This window comes from Lycorma delicatula, chromosome 4 (assembly GCF_047948215.1).
Source record: "Lycorma delicatula isolate Av1 chromosome 4, ASM4794821v1, whole genome shotgun sequence".
Taxonomy (NCBI): Eukaryota; Metazoa; Arthropoda; class Insecta; order Hemiptera; family Fulgoridae; genus Lycorma; species Lycorma delicatula.
Window position 1 is genome coordinate 96,293,521 of NC_134458.1, and position 22,238 is coordinate 96,315,758.

The window sequence follows — 22,238 nt, forward strand, 5'->3', positions numbered from 1 at the left end:
CACCAATCTAAATAATTTTTCTACTAATGGACAATTAGGAGTTGCAATAAATGGAAACAATGTAAACATTTTTTTAGTAATCAGAAGCACAAAAAAAAAGGATCATATAGTTCCATGTGATTCATATCTTATAAGAACTCCAGTGATCCTATGGACCTGGATCACACCTGATCCATGAGATTAATGAACTTCAAATATTTTCTTGTGGAAAAAATATATATATATTTTTTTATATATCTAACTCAGAAATTAAGAGTTCAAATGAATAATAAAACTCAACATTAATATAACAATGATTATTAAGAAAATAATTTTTACATAAAAATTATTTTTCTAATTCAAACACAAATCAGTAACACCAAATGATAGGAATAGAAATATAATTAAAGACAAAATTATAAAAAGAAATACAAAACTATGGAAAATGGAAAACTGGGTTGATTACTGATTTAAAGAAATAAATATTTTAAAATATAGTCATTATAAAAAAATGGTGAGGATATTTTGAAAAAGTATTTTGGTAGCACTAAAAGCCTCTAAAAAAAGGTTTGTATAACAGCCATTTTAATCATTGCATCAGTCCCCTTATTCTTATGAGTGTGTTTCTTCATTTATTATATTTTCTGTTCAGGAAAAAACAGTTTTATAGTGCCAAACTGAAGTCAATAACTTTAGTTTGATGTGTATTTTGATATACACATGAAACGAAGCCACCTCATGAAAACAATATACGATGCTGGTTCAAAGAAACAAGATCTGTACTCAAAAACAGAAATCACCTCAAAGACTAGCGGTATTGGAAGTAAGTGTTGAACAAATTAGACAATCTGCAATCAGAAGTCGTAATAAATCTATCGCCGTCAAAGCCTCAGTTTACAAATTCCAAAAACAACCATTCACAAAGTTCTATGTAAAAAGGTTACATTCAAAAAATTAAAACATAAATTAAATATACAAAAGAAACAAAATACACAAGAACCTAACTATGATTCTCTAAAATGTGGTAATTTTTTTTAAATGTGCAAAATTTTATAATAAAAACTAATTGCAAATACTAGAAACTACTATTCAAAAAAAAGCAGTACCTGTTTGGCACACAGATCCATATCACTCAACACAGAGGTTGTTAATATAACCTCACCATAATCCATGCAATCTGGCCGAATGTATTAATAACCTTTGCAACAAATTATAAGTACCCGAAGAATGAAAATAATTAAAAAAACCACCTCTTCTACAGTCTGTGTATCTTTTTTTAAGGTAAAATGAGGAAATTTCATCCATATTAAATATGTACAGTATATTACCAACGTATTTAGTAACATAGTTACAAAATAAAATTGACTTCCAAAGTTTAATTATATTTTCTCATTTTAGATTTTATGTAAACTCTTCATTTCCAAGTATAAAAAATGTATAATAATAATTATACAATATTAATATATAATAGAAATTACCTAACTACTCTCAATAATTTTTCACCCAGAATTACTGGATTTCATTTACATGTATAGAAACATTACTTAGATTATCAGGTCCTGGCAATTGGGAAACTTACTACCTGATGGTAACACAACACATGGAACATCTCAGCAAGCAGTATTCTAAAAATTGAAGGGTGGAAAGTAAAATGCCAATAGCCAATAATATATTTAATAAACCAGTTCCTGTAGCTCACCAAAGCTAAATACTAGGTGTAGTTTCACTGTATTCAGAAGAAATTTATCCATTTATTAATGATTACTGACCATAGCAACCCGCACAACTTAAAATTTAATAAATTACTTGGAATTCTACACTAATTGATTAATATCTATTATATTAACAGATTGTTTTTATATTAACAGTAAAAATAATATTATAGAACTGTTTGTTCATTATTTTTTTTTTTTAACTTAACCTTGTTAGTTTATTACACAAATATTCTCATTTGAATATTTATCATTTGTTTACACAACAGATCATGCTCCGTGTATTTATTTCATAAAATACTTTATCACAATAATTAGAAATATAAATTACTGACAAATCCCGTAGTGAGATTCAATGAAAATTTATTTTCATAATTACCTGACCGCTGAAAAAATCTTTGAAAATTCTTAATGGATTCAATCTTTCCAGAAGTTCATCAATTTTGTTTTTACCGTCTACATCAATATAGACTAATTCATGGCCAAATATTTTGAAACCAGCTGATATCTGTTAAACAAATTAACAACAGATAAATAGATTCACAGCATAAAAAATAAATTAAGGTTAAAGAACCATAAATGAACGTATTATGCCAGGTGGCATATCCAAATGGTTACAGGCACTCAGACATGAGATGTAACTCCTCTCAAAAAAGGTATAGCAATTCCTAAGAATAAATACCATCTCACAAAGGAAAGTTACCACTAACGTGGTTTTTCTTAGCCTTCTTTACCAAGACAAACATACTGCAACAAATCAACATACTAAGACAACTAACATGCAGGTGACCCAGTCCTGCAAATTATTCACTCTGTTACCACACAGATTGGTTGTACAATAATCATCATTACTCTTAAAGAAAGCCTTATTAATACCATTTCTACCTCAGATGCTTTGTATACTGTTTGCCCAGAATGACTGAAAAAGATGGTATAAAGAAAAAATTTATCAATTTTATTTCGCTGGAAAATAGTGCAATATAATGTACTCCTCAACATAATGTACTCTTGCAATTTGAGGAGTGTATTATATTGCACATTATAATTTCATTATAATGCATGAAAACTTCATGAAGTGCATCCTTTACTATGTAAACAAACAAAACATTTAAAATATTACCTGATGTTCAGATACTACCAATTTATACCAACAAAAGTTTCTTAAAAATGATAAAAAAATTTAACTTGAAAACTTAATATGCTTTCTTTAACATTATTATTCTGCAATTGAAAACATGAACAGCCACAAACAATCCTCTTCAATTCCATAATAAAATTAAAACAATTGAAAGCTCCCTCCTTTTTCAACCGCATCTAATCTATACCCTTCACCTATACTATGCTAACCTTCCTTTTTCTATTACAGCAATTTTAAACCAAAGATACTCTTATAAAGAACAAATCTATTACTGTAACAGTTACTGTTTTTAATAATTTAAAATTACTCTCATCTGATACTGTTCTGACCTTGGTATTTCCTAATTTATTTTTAATAACATTTGGAATGGAATTAATTTGCTCTGTCAATCTAGATGGTGTATTACGAATATAACGCAATAACTGCAGAGGCAACTCAATTTTACTCAGAGAAAATAACTTTCCTGATTTAACAATATTCTCAAAATATTCTTCAAAACCTTCCACATTTACTGACATCTGAAAAAAAAAATAATAAAATTAAAAAAACAATTTATCTGGTAATACACACATTAATCAAAATAATAAATTGTACAAATATAATGATAAAATAATAAACCAATATTTTATGCATAACATTATTCAACTGTTATAGCAAAAATCCCAAGGTATTTAAAAGTAGTTGAATTATGCTTTACTAAAAAAAATCATTTTAGAAAATTTCATAAATTTTGATTAAAATTTTATTAAATCTAAAACTGAATAAATAACTATAATATCATTATATGATTGTGAACAACTGCAAGAAATGGGTTTAAAATAATCCATTCTGATCATAAATTATTGAAAAAGAAATGAATCTGATTTAATAAGGCAGTTCATTTACTAGTTTAAGTATTGATAATTAAGACAGCATACCAACATAAAATATTTTTATTTTTTCAATGAAAAATTGTAAAAGGTTTTTTAGGCATTTAAATTCAAGTCAAAAGAAAACTTTTATGTTGCCTGGTTCCCAAAAATGAGCTGCTCATCATACAACCTGCCCAAGTACTGCACTTTCAATATAAAAGTCCTTATAAAATTTTCAGTGGTCTTACCCATCTTAAAACACCAAAAACTATACACACACTGAGTTGAGTAACAAAAGGTACATTAAGTAAGTAACTGCATCAGTGAACATTCATTTAAAACTACTACCATTAACATTCTCAAGTCAGTTGTTCTCAGAAAGGTTATCTGTGCTTAAAAATAACCCTCTTGTCTATAAAAACGTAAGACAAAAGGAAATAGAAAAAAAAAGGCAAAAAATCTTTCAGTATTAAAAATATATACAAAGTCTGTCTAGAAAGTAATGTCACCAAGTCTACAAATTTGAAAAAAAATTTATTTACATTATAATAAGAATGATAAAAAAATTATTAATACCTGTATATTAAAATTCTTCAAAATATTGTCCTCCTGCGTCAATACATCTTTGTCAGCGGGATTTCCAATCTGTGAAGGCATCCTAGAAGACCTGTTCAGTAAGTGCATTTAAAGCCATTTCGCAAGCTGTTTTCACATCGTCAAAGATCTGTAACAATGTCCTTTCAGGGGGAATTTTAAATGGGGAAACAAAAAGAAGTCTTTGGGAGCCAAGTCAGGACTGTAGGATGGCTGGGGCAGCATTGCCACGTTAGATTTGTCCAGGTAGCTGGTCACAGCGAAGGCAGTGTGGACTGGCATGTTGTCATGGAGAAGTTTCCAATCGCCACTGATGTCTGGTCTGATGCGCCGGATCCTTGCTCTGTGTTTTGAGGACTTCTACATCAAATTTAGAGTTAACAGTTATCCCAGGAGGTACAAATTCACAATGGATGATTCCCCTGATGTCAAAAACACAATGAGCATAGTCTTGATCTTTGATTTGCTCATTCAAGTCTTCTTGGGGCAAGGGACGCCAAGGTGTGCCACTTGACATTTTTCCTCTTTGTTTCGAGGTCATACTGCAATATCCACATTTCATCACCCATGATAACATTGTCCAAAAAGTGAGGATCATTTGCACACATTTCCAAAATGTGACAAATTTCCACTTGGCAAGATTTTTGGTCATCGGTCAAAATTCTTGGAACAAGCTTCGTGCACACTTTTCTCATATGAAAATCATTTGTCACATTCTTGTGGATGATAGTTTTTGGAATATTTAACATGTTGGCCATTAAACATACACACATTCAATGGTTTGTTTGCAAAGTTTTTTCACATAAGTCACATTTTCGTCATTCGAGGAGATTAATGAGCGTCCAATGTGGACTTTGTCGTCTACCTCTTCACGGCCTTCCAAAAACACCTTTCGCCATCTGTAGACTTGCCTTTATGATAAAAATTCATCCCTGAAGGCCTGTTGAACCACTGGAAAAATTTCTGCTGCACCTTGCCAAGTTTCACACAAAACTTGATTGCATATCTTTGTTCCTGTGAGCGCTGCATCACACACTTGTACAAGAGGCTTGTGTTGTGCGACTTGTCAAGAGATGAAATATAGGTTTACAAAATCAACCGAAGAAATCATCCAAGAGCTCAGAAACAACTGCACAAGCACTCGCTCGGTAGTTGACTTACACCACCTGATCCTGGCAGATGATAGAGCGCGCTGCAACATACAGTCGCTTCGAGATAAAAGTATGACATTACTTCCTGCACAGACCTTGTATTTCTAAGTAATATACTTAAAAATCAGACTAACAAATCTCATTATACCAAGGATAAGAAAACAATAATAAAAATTAGACTGTATCACTTACCTCAAAGAAATTTACAGGTTCACCAAACAGATATAAAGTAAAATTAGTCATCAATGTTTGAGGTATGTACGATTTATGAGAGAATATAATATTACTTGATAAAAATCCACCTGACAAATAAAAAAAAATATCATAACTACAAAACTATTATTTTTTAATGATTTAAAAATAATTACAGGCTAACTGCAGTTTAAGTAATGAGACTAAGGAAAACGGTGTTAACAAGGTTATATTAAAAATTATTTGGGATGTTCACCTGTTTTTAATCATATAACTGCCAAAATCTAGTTCACTTGCACACCATTTCCTATAATTCTATTCTTTGTGCTATCTTAGTTTGATCACACTGTAGTTGATCCTTGTAATAATAGTGCTACTACCTACCCCTAAATATACTATATCAGTATATTTATTTTTATCTCACATTATATGACTTTTCCTATTTTTAAAATACGCTATTTTGTTTTGTCTTAAGTATTCTAAACAGCTAGACATTACCATTAGCATGCTATCTGCCTTCAAATTATATAAGATTCAATACCATCAGCTTTTCTATGTAGAAGAATTAGATGTATTGATATTCTGCAGGTCAATTATCAACTACACTTTGTTCAACCCCAATCTGCAATTATATTGTAGCAAGACCAGTATAACAGACCTGAGTAACAGATTCCTGTCAGTTAAGTAGAATGTAGTAGAAAATATAATAATGGGAGGAATCCAGAAAGGGGCTAAAAGAAACCCTTTTAGTAAAGCTAACAGGTTGTTTAAAATCGTCCTTTGTAATATTGCCCGCTGACACACCTAAACAGATGTTCAATAAAAAGGGGTTACCGGACCAGGGTAGGAATCTCATGGGTAAATGTGAAGGCAGATAATCATTCTCATGCTTCAAGTTGGGTCCAGTCCTGCATGTAAAGAGGATAATATACTATTTATACCAAGTATAAATACTTGGGGAAGACCAGTTGACAATCAGTATGCAAGGAAAGTCTGCAAGAGAGTGCTACAATAAGAGTTCTGCAAGAGAGTTCTAAGCAAGGAATGATTATGTGAGTTGGAAGCGAGAGTATTCTGTGAGGAGGTCAGTGAAGGAGCGAATTTCCAGTGCGTACACGTTCAACGTAATTAAGATGACAAGTAATTCTTGTATGGAGAGTACATGAAAACAAGAAATGGTTTAGTGAGTTGCTGTTAGACTATAAGTGAAAGAGATAACATACTAAATTTCATTCATAAATTGTTAGGGTAGTTTTATTTGTGAACAGCAAAGGTATCTGCAGTGAAAGAACTTTATACTTGTCTTATCTATTGTACTATTATTGTTAATACAAGACCAGTGGTTAAAAGTGTTAATATTAGCGGCCATACTAATGTCTTTTGTCAATGGGAATGAATTCTGGTTCTCAAAATTTAACTACCTGCAAATAAAACCTGACGATTACTTTAGATTCTGTTTATTAATATGTGTTTACTATTATGTAGTTATGTTTGCTATACTTATGTGTTTATTATTATTATTATTGTCATTGTTATTATTGATTTGTCTTATTTTATTTATGCTCTTAAACTAATAAATTGTAATTATACAAACATTTTCAACTGTCAATCTCTCAATATCCTGATCGAGCCGCAAACACACAACAATATGTAAGTACCTGTCTTTACTATATTTCAAGGTCATAATTCCTTTATAAAATTGATTATTCCTTTGAACAAATTAAAATTAACAGAATAAGTGAATCCTTAATTAAACAGTTATACATCTTACGATCAGCGTTTTTGTTCCAGATGAAACAGAAATTTAACTTAGCCCTAAAATGTACTACAGAATACTGAAATACAGATAATTATAAAAATGCAGAGGAAATTTTATTAAACAATAAATTAACAACTGCAAGAAAACAATTATTTATTAACTCCTCAACCTGGTTATTTTTTTAATCAATCTACCTCCTTGGGATAATTATTTTTACAAAAATTATTTGTTTTTGTTTCACTGATGTGTTTCTCCATAAATATCTGTATCTGGAGACAACTTACAAGTTAATAAGTTAATTTAAATAACTTATCGATAGTAACTTACCGACCAATAAAAACTAAGACTTAATTAAAAAGTCAGGTAAACAGAGCAACAGTCATATCTAACCTTACCAAGCAAAATCAAACGATACCACTAAAACATAACATTTATAATATCACTTAAACAAAATTAAGCACCTAAACCTCAATTTTAATGGTTAAATTAATTACACAAAAATAAAACAACTAAACAGGCAAAAATAATAGATAAACTGAAACAGTTTAAAGAAACTATACAATATCTATAAACTAAAACTTCTCATTTAAATTGATATGCTCGTACAGTACTCTTATGTCAAAACCAGTAAATAATACTATCAAAAAAGTGAATATATCAATAAAACAAAGAATTTTCTACCTGATACAAAGAGCAGCATTTTAGGTTAAGAACAAAAGGTTATGATCAATGTTTCAGGAACCATTGATAAAAAGCATATCACATACATTAAACAGGAATTTAGTAGATAGTTTATTATGTAACCATAAACATTTTTACGATAGAAATAGATAAATAGAAATAGAATTTAACAGATCTTTAATTCAAACCTATAAATAATAATTTAAAAACCATAATACTTGAAAATAATGGGAAAAACAGCATTCATATTTAATTTATTAAATTTACCTGTTCCATACTCATTTACATAAAGTGAAGATTCATAATTCTGAGAAAATTTTGTCATATCACTTGTAAATTTTGATGAAAGATATTCATCTTGTAATATTGCTTGTATCTCTAACGCAGTATCCTGAGAAGATTTTAATAAATTTTGGATATGACTCCACACAAATGTTCCCACTATAACATTAAAAAAACAACTATTTTTTTTTTTGAAATTACACAAAATTCAGATATTATACAGATACAACTTAAAATTGTTTTCAACCTTAAACTGGAAGAATCAAAATAATTAGATATGTATGATTTCATGCCTCTGGAAAATAAATAATCATTATGAAACAGAATTTAAAGATATTCTTTTATTTAATTCGTACAATACTAACAATAACCTTAACTAGCAATAAATTTACTCTACCAACCCACTTAAACACAAGAACACCCTCAGTATATGTATAATATCGTGAGACAATGGGATATCCTTATAAGGACATCCCACTAAGGATATAAAAATTGTCCAGCTCTAATGATATACCAGCGATATACCTACAGAAGGTAACTATGGAGATTATTCCACAGGACATCCTTGAGTTACAATAATTATAATCCTTATGATAACATCAGGGATCTGATTAGGAAATTCAAGACACCCTCAGGCTGTGGGATTTGTACTCCACAGAATATCCATGAGACATCCAATGGACACCACTGTGAAATACAAGTGTAGGACATGTAAAGCTCATTAAGTTACATAACTGAAATTCCTTGTAAGAACTGGATGAATGATATAAAAGACTACAATAAAATCAGTAGTTCACATTCACTGCTGATGAAGCCACAGTGGCATCAGAGGGGGAATTGTTCTGTGCGCATGACACCACCTATATGTCAAGGGTAAGGCATTCTTCTATCCTCTCCCACTCTTTTTCAGCAACTGGTAAGGGTTTTTTTATTGTGTATCAGCATGGAGAAAGGATTATTCAGTTTGGTTGAACAGTTCTCGTTGTTACTTTTTTATTGTTGTTCAGCTTTGTTCAACATAGATCAATTTTCTGCAACTTCTTGGAGACTGTTTTATAGAAAATCAAGTTAATACAATTTTTTTTTATTCTATTTGTTATATTTTTATTAATCTATTTTAAAAATTCTTAATATTAACTAATTAGTAACAAAAAATAATTTTAAAAAATTTTTTTTAATTCTTCAAAAATAAACAAAACTAAAAAATTATTTTTTTAGTTCTGGAATTGTAACATAGTACAGTATAAAAAAACTAGTTTACTTTTAAATTACTCAGTCATAGTTTTGTTATCGTTTTATGAAATTTGTTTTTGACATGATTCTATTTTAGGGCTTAATTCATAACTAATTTTTCATTTTATCTCATAGAAAATTTTGCACAGTATAAAACAATATGTTATATTTTTTATGTTTATTTTATTTAAATTTTCATTTCATATTTAATTATGCATAATTATATTCTAATCGGTTTAGTTTTTTCTTTACACGAGAGAACTTTTAAAATTAAAAAATTTAATTGAATTAAATTTGATTAAAGATGGAATGCAATATTATTAGCATACTAAAAATGCTCTAATTTTGTAATAAAACATTGCAATCTTTTACTTTTATTAATTTTTTATTTTTTATTTTTATTTTTATTTTAGTTTTTTAGTTTTATTTGTTTCAGAATGGAATCACAGCCTTCCACTTCTGGAACCAACAGCTTGTGCAAAATAACTAAGAAAAATTAAATCTGAAGAACTGGTACGTATATTAAATTGCTTGAATTCCGAAGACAAGATTGAGTCACATTTTGCTGAGACTCATTGTCGGAAGAGGGTGATGAAGAGGTACAACCAGCAGTACTTGCCAAAGGTATTGGCTTCTTTGATATCATCCCACATCTAATTGTTAAAATATAGTAAAGTAATTTACCATTTTTATAATAAATACAAGCTACTTGCGACAAAATTTATTTGAATAATTTTTGTCAATTGTTCTAATTTTCATGAATTGTAATCTTTATAAACATAGTTATTTATTCTAATAAAAGATATCTTCTCATAACTAATGGTAAGCCTATAAATATATATATATATTGTAAAAGATGAAAATTAATTTCCATTTATTTTCTAACATTTTTATTTCAAGTCAGAAAACTATTATTCAGAAAAGAAAAAAATTCAATGTAAATACATAGAAACTTTTATTTTAGAAAAAAGACTGTTAAGTATTAATCCTTGGGGATTTGTAGGATTTCACATGGATATCTTACTTATCCTGGAAAAATGAAGGATATCAGAAGAATTTCTAAAATTTCAAGATATCCTTGAATTATCTCACAATATTTCAGAACATACATGTCTACTACATGTAGGACATATAGAACAAATTTCAGATGTTAAGTATGGACACAGCTTCTGTAAGGTGTTCTGTAAGGACACAGCTCTGCTAAGATCCACTGATTATTTCACATTTAAGATAATAATATTGCCACAATTACGTGATAGAGTGGATGTACATGTTGACATAAGCTACAAAATTCAATACTCCTACTAGGTACATAGACAGGACACCTAGTTAAATAGTAATCATGTACCACAATCAGATATATATGTCACAATAACATAATCAGCATTCCACATGAGTTCACTCGCCTCATCACAGTGCTATCACAAGCTGTTAATATGTTATGAAATCTAAACATTACCAAAACTAAGAACTTGCAGAACTGTAATGAAATATGCGTGTTGTTATTACAGAAATTTTATAAATCCACAATTACTGTCACATCACATCAATTATAACACTAAGCTAATTGGATGGGATTCCATTACATTAAAACAAAAAAATGAAAATACAACAGGAACTTCATACTCAAGAAATATAATTTAAAAAAAAAGTTATTTTTTTAATGGAAAAATAAACAGAAAACTATATAAAACAATAAATGAATATTTTTTTAAGAAAAGTAACTTTTAAAAAAAAAATAATAAAACCTTAGATACTGTAAGTTAAGTAAATAGGTAGAAAAGTGGCTGTATACTAACAAGAGAAATAATTAAAGAGAACTCAAAAAACTCACGTCTAGGAAAATAACTATTTTCCTAGACAGTAGGAAAATAAAAATAAAATTTTCCTAGATAGTATAAACAACCTGAATTTAATTTGTTTTTTTTTCTTTTTTATCTACATAATGCACATGATCTGATTATATCTAACTACAAACATCAGCATGCAAAATAATAAAATTAGAAAGTTTGTTAATGAAATTTACCAAAAAGAAGTAACTTAAGATTAACTATTTCTTTTAATTCAATATACAGTTTTAGATGCCTGCGTATTATTACATCTTATAAAAGCTGTCATTATAAAATATAACTGTAACATTAAAACAAATGTTTCAAGGAACTTTAGAGGAGATTCTACATTCACCCCTTGTCACCTCAAATTTCTTTTTTATTCCCTTTCCTGCTGTACTAATAACTGATATCTCTTATAAAAATGTTAAAATTTTACACTATATAGACACAATGACTTGGACAAAGATATGAAAGATAAGCAATATGAATATATCACATACCAAGTAGATTACTCCTAAACATTAAACAAAACTTAAAAATAGTAAAAAACAGAAAGACTTCCTCTTCAGATGCTAATAAACAGCAAATAACTGATTGACAAATAGGAGAATAAACTTTTAAATTGATCTAATAAAGTAGCTAAAATATGTAACCAATGTTGGGATGAACTAGCATCCTTTATATCAGTTTCTTCATTAAATGACACAAATAATGAATGACATAATTGTTAAATTTTAAGATTACTATTACTTTTAAGTTTTAAGATCATTATTAAGTTAGGCAGACATTTTTTCAAAATTTCACCAACTTGTATACGTCATCTATAGAGATGTAGAGAGGTTATAATTATGTTTAATATAACTTTCTGTTTTCAACAAAAATTATATAAACAGCAAGAATGTTGGTCAGGAATTTAGATTTTACTCATATTTACGATTGTTTTGAACAAGTTCTAAACATATGTAGTAACTAACAATACCTTAATAGAAATTTATTCACCAAAAAATAATTCTTTTAACACAGTGTACAGGTTTTTATTACAATCTCAGAAAACATTTTACTTTTAATTAACCAGAAAGAGTTGAGAACTATCAGGAACTTATATATCGGACTAAGGAGGAAATTCAAAGTAAACTTTTAGAAACTGGAAAATTTTAGTTCATTAACAATATACGAACATAAATGGTTGGTTTTAGCGCACCTTGATTGACTTCTTCTTTTACCAGCAACTCCTTCACGGCCTTTATTATATTATGAGTTGGGCATTTCATAACTTCTAAATATGCTGGAATTCTCAATTCTGAATCATAAGTTTGATTTAGGTAGACATTCAGAAGTAGATTTCTATCATTATTGCAGCTAAAACGCCTACAAATAAAAAAATTATTTCACAATTTAATGATGTAAACAAATAAAAGCAAATGCTACATGCAAGCACAACATTTATATTTTCTTAAAAATTGCAAAATACCACTCATCCCTTAATAATTTATTTTTATATAACCAAAATATTATTTACTCAGCAGCATATATATGTAAAAATCTTCATATCTGACACTGAATTAATATACGTTGATTCACTATATTAAGCATTTATCGATTTGTAGAGTACTTCCATGCATTTATTATTATAAGCTTCGTAATAACAACTGACAAGAGTATTTATTATTTTCAAAAAATATATGACATAGTTCCACACCTGTATGCTTCTACAGCTGCTACTCTAACATCCATCGGTAAAGAATCTTTCAGTATACATGTATTCAAAATTTCTGATATGCTATTAGTAAAAATACCAGCATTACCTAATGCTTTCAATCCAACTATTCCCTGCAAAAAAAATAATAAAATCTATGTTATATAAATAAATATTTCTAAGCACAGCAAATTAAAACATTATCTATCTATACACTATACTTTTAAAGCAACATTAACTAATATACGTTTAAAATTACCTTTTTAAATTCTTTATAACTGTAACAAGTATTTTTTACTTGAACTTCCAAAAATGAAATCATGTCGTTAACAATAACATTGTTTTCACAATCAGCACCAGGTGCTCTACAGTAAGAATATATCATAGCAGACACTGATAACTGTGTTTCCTTATCAGGTTTCTCATAAAGTATGGATGAAACTGTATTTATTGTCTCTGCATCATGTCTGCAATAAAAACAAATAAGGCAAGCTAATAAGTTATTATGGCTACATATTATTTATTTCTCCTACTACTTAATGCATCATAAAAGTATAAAAATTAAGTTAAAAAAATTAACATTTTCTATTCATTAATGTACTTATTATATATGATTATTATTGATTATTAATTATTTAATATGTATAACATTTAATTATCAAGAAACAAATTTAATGCATCTTATTATAAGGCACTGAATGCAGTAAATCCTTTTGTACAACCTGATCCATTAAACACACAACGCATCTACAAGATACCACATGAGGCAAACATTTACATTGAAATCTGAATAGTCTTCATAAAAAGTATAGAGGTACAGTGCATGTTTAATGTTATTTGTGGTTCATGAATATTGATTACCCACTACTGAATTACAAAACAAATGATCTCAGAACTTCCCAATGATACGGTATGAAAATTTTAAAGAAAAACATGTAATTTAAGCAGTTCAGATACACAAGAGAGCAAATAAAAAAGAAAAAAAAACATAAATTGACTGGTGATTAGCACAATGGAGGAGGATGAAGATTTCCTTCGCAGAATTGCATTTATTGACCAAGGACAGTTTTGATTCTAAGGAAAGTGTCCTTGGTCAATAAATGCAATTTATTGATATAGACAATCCACATGAGGTAGTAGAACATGTATGAAATTCACTAAAGGTAGATATTATTTAGGCTTTAAAATAAATAATCCTTTCTCTTTTTTTAACTGTATCTGTCATTACTTGGACATGCTTGAACACTATCTAATGGCATAATTACATGAACATATAAACAAAAAATTATAATTTTTTAACAAAACGTTATACCCCCATATTTCCACTGTCAGGTTACCTATTTTGAAATGCACCATGACCATGACCATGGATAGAAAGCGATGGAACAATAACCAACCCCAACACAATAACCTGATTGACAGAAAGAAGTCAAATACTGACTTAGTATTTATCTGATTGACAAATACTAAGGTTGGGAGATCAAGGAGGCCAAGGCACATCTCTAAATTTGGAAATCAAATGACCAGTAAACAACTCCAACAGGATGTTCATGGAATGTCTGGTGGTTTGGGCTGTAACCCCATTTTGTTGGAGCCACACATTTTGTTACAATTTCATCATAGTTATAGCAGAAAAAAGGTGTTTATAAAGTGCGTGTAATGACTAGAATTCACTGTTATCACTTAACCTTCCTCTTCAAAAATAATAGAAATAGATAATGTTATGCTTGGATATCGCACATTACACTGTCACACAGGGTGAATGCAAAGATCATAAGTTGTCTTGGACTTTCTGGAGTCCAATACCTGAGGTTTTTCTGGCTGATGAACCCATTTAGGTTAAAATTTGCCTTTTCACTCAGATGAGTGCATTGTGTTCATCATGAAGAGTTTCATCTATACAGCAAATCTACCTGCTGGTAATTGACATTAATGACACTAAATGACCATATATTTTACAAAAAAATAATAAAGTTTGGTGTTAAATTAACTTTATAATTTTCATTCAAAAATGGGTACACTCCCCTATGTCATTGTGTGTGCGTGTGCGTGAGTGTGTGCGCGATCGCGGGGGTGTGCGTGCATGTGTAATTTAATAGACTCTGCCCTCTAAAAAACTGATAATACATGATGTAAATAAAAATTTTAACAAAAAGACAAGTCTTTTTATTCCTTAATACTATACTTCTCTGAACCAAACTGCTTTACTTTGTACTGACAGCAATATTAACTCAGACAGCTCATTTGAAAATTGTTCTACAACCAGTTAGTTAATAATCCAAATGAAGAGAAGGCACAGCAAATAGCCAATCAGTTACCTAATGTACAGGTTGCAAAGAGTTAAAACTGAAAAAGTGAAAAAAACGTAGAGCATAAAAATATTTATGATGCATTAGATAAATAAAATGCCCATTTTTAGTTAATAATCCCTATGCAGTGAGGAAAACTTTTAATGATACAAATTTATTTATTGAATCAAACACAATTACCTTCTAAACAAGGCCATTCCTATTAGCCATTCATGGGTAACTGCTGAAGGTATTTTGTTATCAGTCATAATAATATCTTTCATAACTCTTATAGCTGCACTTGTCTGTAGGTGAGGCAAAGCTTGAAACAAATGCTTGCTGAAAAAAAAAGAAAAGTATAAATTTAATTATTACATTACTTCATACCAAAAGATTAATCACACAGTCAAATTTTCATGATGCAGAACTAAATATATATAAAACAAAAACTTTCTATTATAAATTTTTCATAAAAACGAGATAACAAATACATTTATTTAGACGTAATACTACCCCAATTACAGATTAGTGGCAACATCAGCTACAAATTCAATACCAACATATAATTACAGCAATGATAGTAATTGAAAATACATACACATATACCAATGTATGTAACAATGCAGTAGAGTCTACTAATTTAAAAACAAAATCTCATTAAAACTAATAATAAAAATTAAGTATAGCAAAAAGTAGAACTAGATCACTCTAAACAAGAAAATCAAACACAAAACTAAACAGACAATGAAAAACATGTAAAATTGCCAAAAAAATTTTCATGGAATATCAACAACTTTTACTTTTACACCCGTTCAATAAAAGCTTTACACCATAAGTTTTACTAATAACTGTTTGGAAGTATATCCAATTAGTGAATAAATAAATAATAACACAATTTGATTAGTAAACTGCATCCTTACAACCTGATGGTCTTGGGAGTCCTTACAACCTGGAACATCTCAGAGCATCCTAAAAAATGAAGTGTAAGAAACAATTATAAAGTACCAATGGCTGAAACCAAGTCTAATAAATTAGTTCCAGTAGATAACCAAAGTTAAAAACACACTAGGTGTAATTTCAACCATATTGTTATCATTTAATACTTTTAACAGCTAATGGATATACCCCAACTGGTGCCAATTAAAATTTATTAAAAGAAATAAAAATAGTAGTAAAATGATTCTAATCATCATTACTTAAAAATAATAAATGAATGAAATATAAATTTTTCATCATTTCATTGTAAGTGCCTGAACTTCATTAAGTGGAAAATTAACTATTGTAAATATAAAATTTTATGGAGGATGGAGAAAACTTACTGCTGTAAGAACTTTGCTCCTCATTTTGATATCTGAAAGTTTGAGCTACCTACAAAAGTTACTGAGCAAAACAATACAAGAAAAAACCATTGTTTGACAACTAAAATCAAGGTTTATAGTTAAAAAGATTTGTGTGCTGAAGTAGAATTTTTAAATATTAAAAGATATAGCGAATATATACATTTTTTATCTCTAACACACAAGGTCACAATTTTTATTTAATAATAACTTAATAAAAATTCAGTTATGATAAAAGAACAAACTCAACTCAACCACCAAAACACAGCAACAAAGAAGATTCTTTATTACATTAAAACATATTCTTTTAATATTGTTTATCATTTATTCAAAATTATGTTTTATATTTTGACATTTTGAATATACATGTAAATTTTGCTGTCCAGTATTGGACAGCATAATTTTGAATAAAATGACAAACAATTAAAATAATATGTTTTGTTTTAATGTAATAGATACAAATTGACAATGATTTGGAATACTGTGAAAACGAGTCATTGGAAATTAATATGGTAAGTTAAACTCACCTAATTACTGTGTTTTGGTGGTTAATATTTCATATAATATTAAATTTGATTAACACAATGGTCAATATGTTATGAATTATTTGAATATTCAAAATATTATATATATATATATATATATATATATATATATATATATATATAAAAGCTTGTGGAAATTCAAAATATTCATAGACATACTGACCACTGTGCCAAATAACTAAAATAGCAACAAAATAACCACCAAACACAGTAACAGAATCTAAGAAATACCAAAATTCAACTTTCACAGAATCCCGCATCATTAGTCGGTAATAAATTCCAAAATTACATCAAACAAAAACTTTAGAAAACATAAACCCCAATAATCACAGAACTTGAACAATATAAGGCAATGCCAACTGGAATGATTAATAAATTTAAAACATCACATAACAATGTTCATAAACAAAGTTGCCAACTGCTACAAACCAACTATGTCTTTAATTAATTTATCACCTTCAAAAACAATCTGCTGATTAATCATTTCATACTTCTGTTTAAATTTATAAATATAGCATTTCTCAAGTACACTCATTCTTTAACTTCTGTTACAAATTTACAAAATTTCTAAATTATTTTTATAGTTAGTAATATTATGCCTATACAACAAATGGTCGGCCATATTGTAAAATATTTAAGGAATAATAAAAATAATAAAAGTGATACAGAAGATTTAAAAGGAATATATAAAATTAAATGTGATGAATGTAATAAAATAAATATTGGGAAAACTAAGAGATCTTTTAAAAAGCAATTTATGGAACGTTACAGAAATGCTTACAGAACATTAATGCTGACAGAAGCAGAAAGAGAGGTGTGTCTAATACTGTCAAGAACAGTCTTGACAGTATTTATAAACATTGTTGCATGACATTTTAAATTTATTATCATTCTAGTTGGCATTGAGTTATATTGTTTAAGTGTTGTGGTTATTGGAGTTTATGTTTTCTAGATTTTTAGTTTCTATATATTTATTTTATATATAAATGTTATATATATATATATATATATATATATATATATATATATATATATAACATTTTTGATTTGGGATTTGGAATTTTTAATGCAAGTCCACTTTAATTTATCATTGGTAAGGCCAATAACTCTTATTTCTTCTGACTTCTAATTTCTTAAAAAATTAGAAGTTACAATCAGGAAGGAAAAAAGTTTGACTATGTCCAAGATTACGCAACATTTTCAAAATGAGTAAAAACAAAGGATTACAAGTAAGTTCAAGAATGTAAAGAATTGGTCATGAAAGGGGATAAGAGATGATTTATCCTTCTGGATGTGACCATTTTATTTCTTACTACAGAGAAAAATGTTTTTCTCATCAAACATACCAGAAGTTAATCAAATCATTTAGAGACCATCTACCAAAACAACTATCAAATTTAACAACTTAACAATTTAAGTTCTTTCAGTAATGATCAACCAGACAAGTAGTGTTTTCAAGTTACCTTAACAAACCTTTATTTTTTTATTAGTGTATGAGATATAACTAATACTGGTTTTCCATACAGCATGCAAGCTGTTGGTTAAAGAATGGAATAAGTAATAAAGTGATAAAGAGAAGTAGAACACACAGATTTTATAATGTAATGTACTGCATTACCTCTACATACCCCTACATAATACCTCTACATAATTTTAGATATGTATGTATAAACATTCAAATCACAGGACATAAAAAAAAACATCATAAATACAGATTAAAACCTTTCTTATTTTTATAAAATAAAAAATGAAAAACAAATATTGTATGCAAGGTGGTAGAGCAACACACTTACTTTCCTGTACTACAAACAGTAGATGACCACTTTACAAGCTGACTTAGGTTTTCATAAGACAACTGCCTTGCAGCAGTGATTAATTTATTATAATCTTCCAAAATAGCAATATTAAATTCCTCCTGTAAATGAACATTTTTTTATTAATACTGAATTTAACAAATTTATAAAAAAGTATATTCAAGTTATATTAAAGAAGTTAACATACAATTTAAAAAAAGTAAAACAAAAAATAGTACTCTAAAACTTATAAATATATGAAGTATACTACTATAATAAAAGTTGACACCATTTTTTTTCAAAGTTAAACTTGAAAAATTATTGCTATAGCAAACAAGAATTATTATCAATCTGATTCTCACTCATTCAAAGTAGATAAGGTCCTAAAACGCCATTATGACTTAATCCATATAATTCATACGCTATACTATACTTTGTAATAATAAGCTAAATAACTATACTCACACAAAACCAGACAAATTTAATATAACAAGTACAGCTTATAACAAGTTTATAAAATAGCAATTATAATTTTTCTCTAAACCACCAATTTTTGTCTAATTTTAGTTACTACAAACAGGATTCAGTATCTATATTGCTGTAATACCAGGTTTGGGCTGCTGGTGATTACTGAAGCACTTCTGATTAAATAAATGGTAGTTTTTTACCATTTATTGTAATGTGTGTGACTCATGCAAACAAATATTTAATGAGTATCAGTAACTTACAGTCTTGACAGAAAAGATGAATACCAAATATGTTAATGTCACCATATAAAATGAATCCATCAGTTTTCCATAAATGTCCATTTCTCAATAAAACTTTCCATGAGAAGGCCAAGTACTACAAATTGTACGCTAATCCTCTAGTTCCATTAAAAAGATTGAGTTACCGCTACAGGTGGTAACTCAATTTTTTTAATATCAAGATCAAGATATTAAACTAGAACAGTTCCTGCTCAACAGCATGAATTAAGAAGACTATGCATGATAAATGAAGGTATGATAAATTTATCACAATGCATAACATAAATTATTATCTCTTTCTGTATTTAAAAAATGTATTGATCCATAAAGTATTCGTTCTGGTTATTATGAAGACAGTTTCTACCAACTTGGGAAAGAATAGCTAGCATTATACAACTATATACAAACTGTCTGTAATTCTGTGTAAATTAAAACTAATATAGATATAATTGACTAGAACTAAACAAAAATTGAGGTACTATCTATCATAGGAGTACACAATACACAGATTTCTATTTAAAATTATACTTTTTAAACAACAAACCAAACTAAATCAAAAGCACATTTGTAAAAAAAACATTACTTAATAAAATTCTCTTGTGGTCCATCTTCAGCAACTGAAGATGGACACAAAAATGACTGAAAAGAAATGATAATTTAATTTTTTTGTTATAGACATTTTATTATTAGATTCAGTTTGGTTAGCTGCTTCAGATGTTTATAGTTAAACAATTTTCACTGCCAACCATCATGATTAAAATACAGCAAAATCAACTTTTTACCCAGTTACATGATAAGGTATATTTTAGCTACAGTTTTTTGTTGAGATAAGCGTTAAATGAGATATGCATTGATTAAAAGATAAAATTTAAAATTTTCTAAAAAAACAATTATAAAATGGAAATTTTAGGAAAATTTTCATAAAATGAGAATTAAAAATCTAAATTACTTACTCGGTCTAATTTACACATTTCTTTTAAATAATTTTCAGCTTCCTGTAAATATTTAGGATCTAAATTTAAAGACGAATGATGATCAAACAACAGTGATTCCCTCCTAGTAATAATATCTGAAAAAAATATAATTTACACATTAAAATTACAAATATAATAAAAATACAAGTTTAATTGAATTTTTAAAATGCTTATAAATGAGTACACCTGTCAATCATATAAAAAAGAAGATAATTTAATAATTTAATCTGTCCTACTTTCATTTCCTTAAATTATATGATTTATAATTTAAAAATTTTAAGTTATAATTAAAGAAAATTTTCATTTTCTTAAATGAAAATCTTTTTAAAAACACTGTTATTGTTGATAATGTTCTGTTGATTGATGTATTTCCATAAAAACAAGCAATTGTAAGTATTACTGAAATGTTCAGTGTTTGTAAATTTCATACTGTACATCGTATGATCATGTTGGGTTTATGGGTTTTATTTTTACTCTTTTTTTAATTTACTTATTGATGTTAGTATTATAAATTCAGCTTCAATGAGATGATCTGCAAAGGTTGAGTTTGTTGTCGAGTAGTCCTTGAATGTGTTCAATTCATGCATAATATGCAGTTACTCAAGGTAAACCTTTTTACTCCTAGTTGTGTTTATCAGTAAATATTTTTTCCTTACAACAGTAACAACCCAAGATTACAATACCTAGTGTTTCCATTAATTTTTAATTTCTTAAAACAGCAGATTTCTTTTACTCCAGGTTTAAATTCCACAATCACTTAAAAACTTGACCTGCAATTATTACATTTTTATCTATTATACTTATATTTTAATAAATATAGAACTGTCATATTTAGTAAAAACATTGAATGTGATAATTAAAGAAATTGAACTGAATTCATATATATATATTTTTTAATATATTTATTAATTGTAATGATTTGCTTTGGGATAGAATTTATTTTTTCATGTAAAACACACATCCTACACATAAAAGAATTTTAAAATAAGACTTTGATAAGATTTACAATTGAAATTCATTTGCAGAAATTAATGGTAAAAAGTGTATTAACTGAGCAAATTTTTATAAGTGGATTTTACAGTTTAACTAAGGCAGACAAATATAACCAATTTTCATCATGGCAGAAAATTGGGGGAACTTTCAACTCACACTTTGAAAAATTGTATTAATGATCAAATTCACAAAATTTGGGAGGTCGCTGAAATTTTTACTGTGAATATTGACACTGTCCATTCCACTAACCATGATAAGGTTGTGATGACACTTGGATTCATTATTTTGAGCCAGAATCCAAACGTCACAGTATGGAATGGAAATATCCAAGTATGCTCACCAAAAAAAAAAATTAAAAATCTACATGTATAATGGTAAAATTATACTAATGGTATTTTGGAACTATTAAGGCCCAATTTATTGTGATTATTTGGAAGAACAATGTATAATCAACAGCAAGTA

General features: G+C 28.2%; 1 protein-coding gene across 3 annotated transcripts in view; it reads right to left on the reverse strand.

Annotated features, from left to right (window-relative positions):
• Positions 1-22,238, reverse strand: part of Apoltp (Apolipoprotein lipid transfer particle) — a 262,249-nt gene that overhangs the window by 199,691 nt on the left and 40,320 nt on the right. For all 3 annotated transcript variants that reach the window (XM_075363702.1, XM_075363703.1, XM_075363701.1), the window contains exons 9-18: positions 20,763-20,878; positions 19,064-19,185; positions 15,590-15,727; positions 13,360-13,567; positions 13,104-13,234; positions 12,606-12,772; positions 8,325-8,498; positions 5,618-5,727; positions 3,159-3,347; positions 2,071-2,199 (exon numbers count right to left, since the gene is read on the reverse strand). In XM_075363702.1, coding sequence (XP_075219817.1) covers positions 2,071-2,199; positions 3,159-3,347; positions 5,618-5,727; positions 8,325-8,498; positions 12,606-12,772; positions 13,104-13,234; positions 13,360-13,567; positions 15,590-15,727; positions 19,064-19,185; positions 20,763-20,878 — 1,484 coding nt within the window. The remainder of the gene's footprint in view (positions 1-2,070; positions 2,200-3,158; positions 3,348-5,617; positions 5,728-8,324; positions 8,499-12,605; positions 12,773-13,103; positions 13,235-13,359; positions 13,568-15,589; positions 15,728-19,063; positions 19,186-20,762; positions 20,879-22,238) is intronic.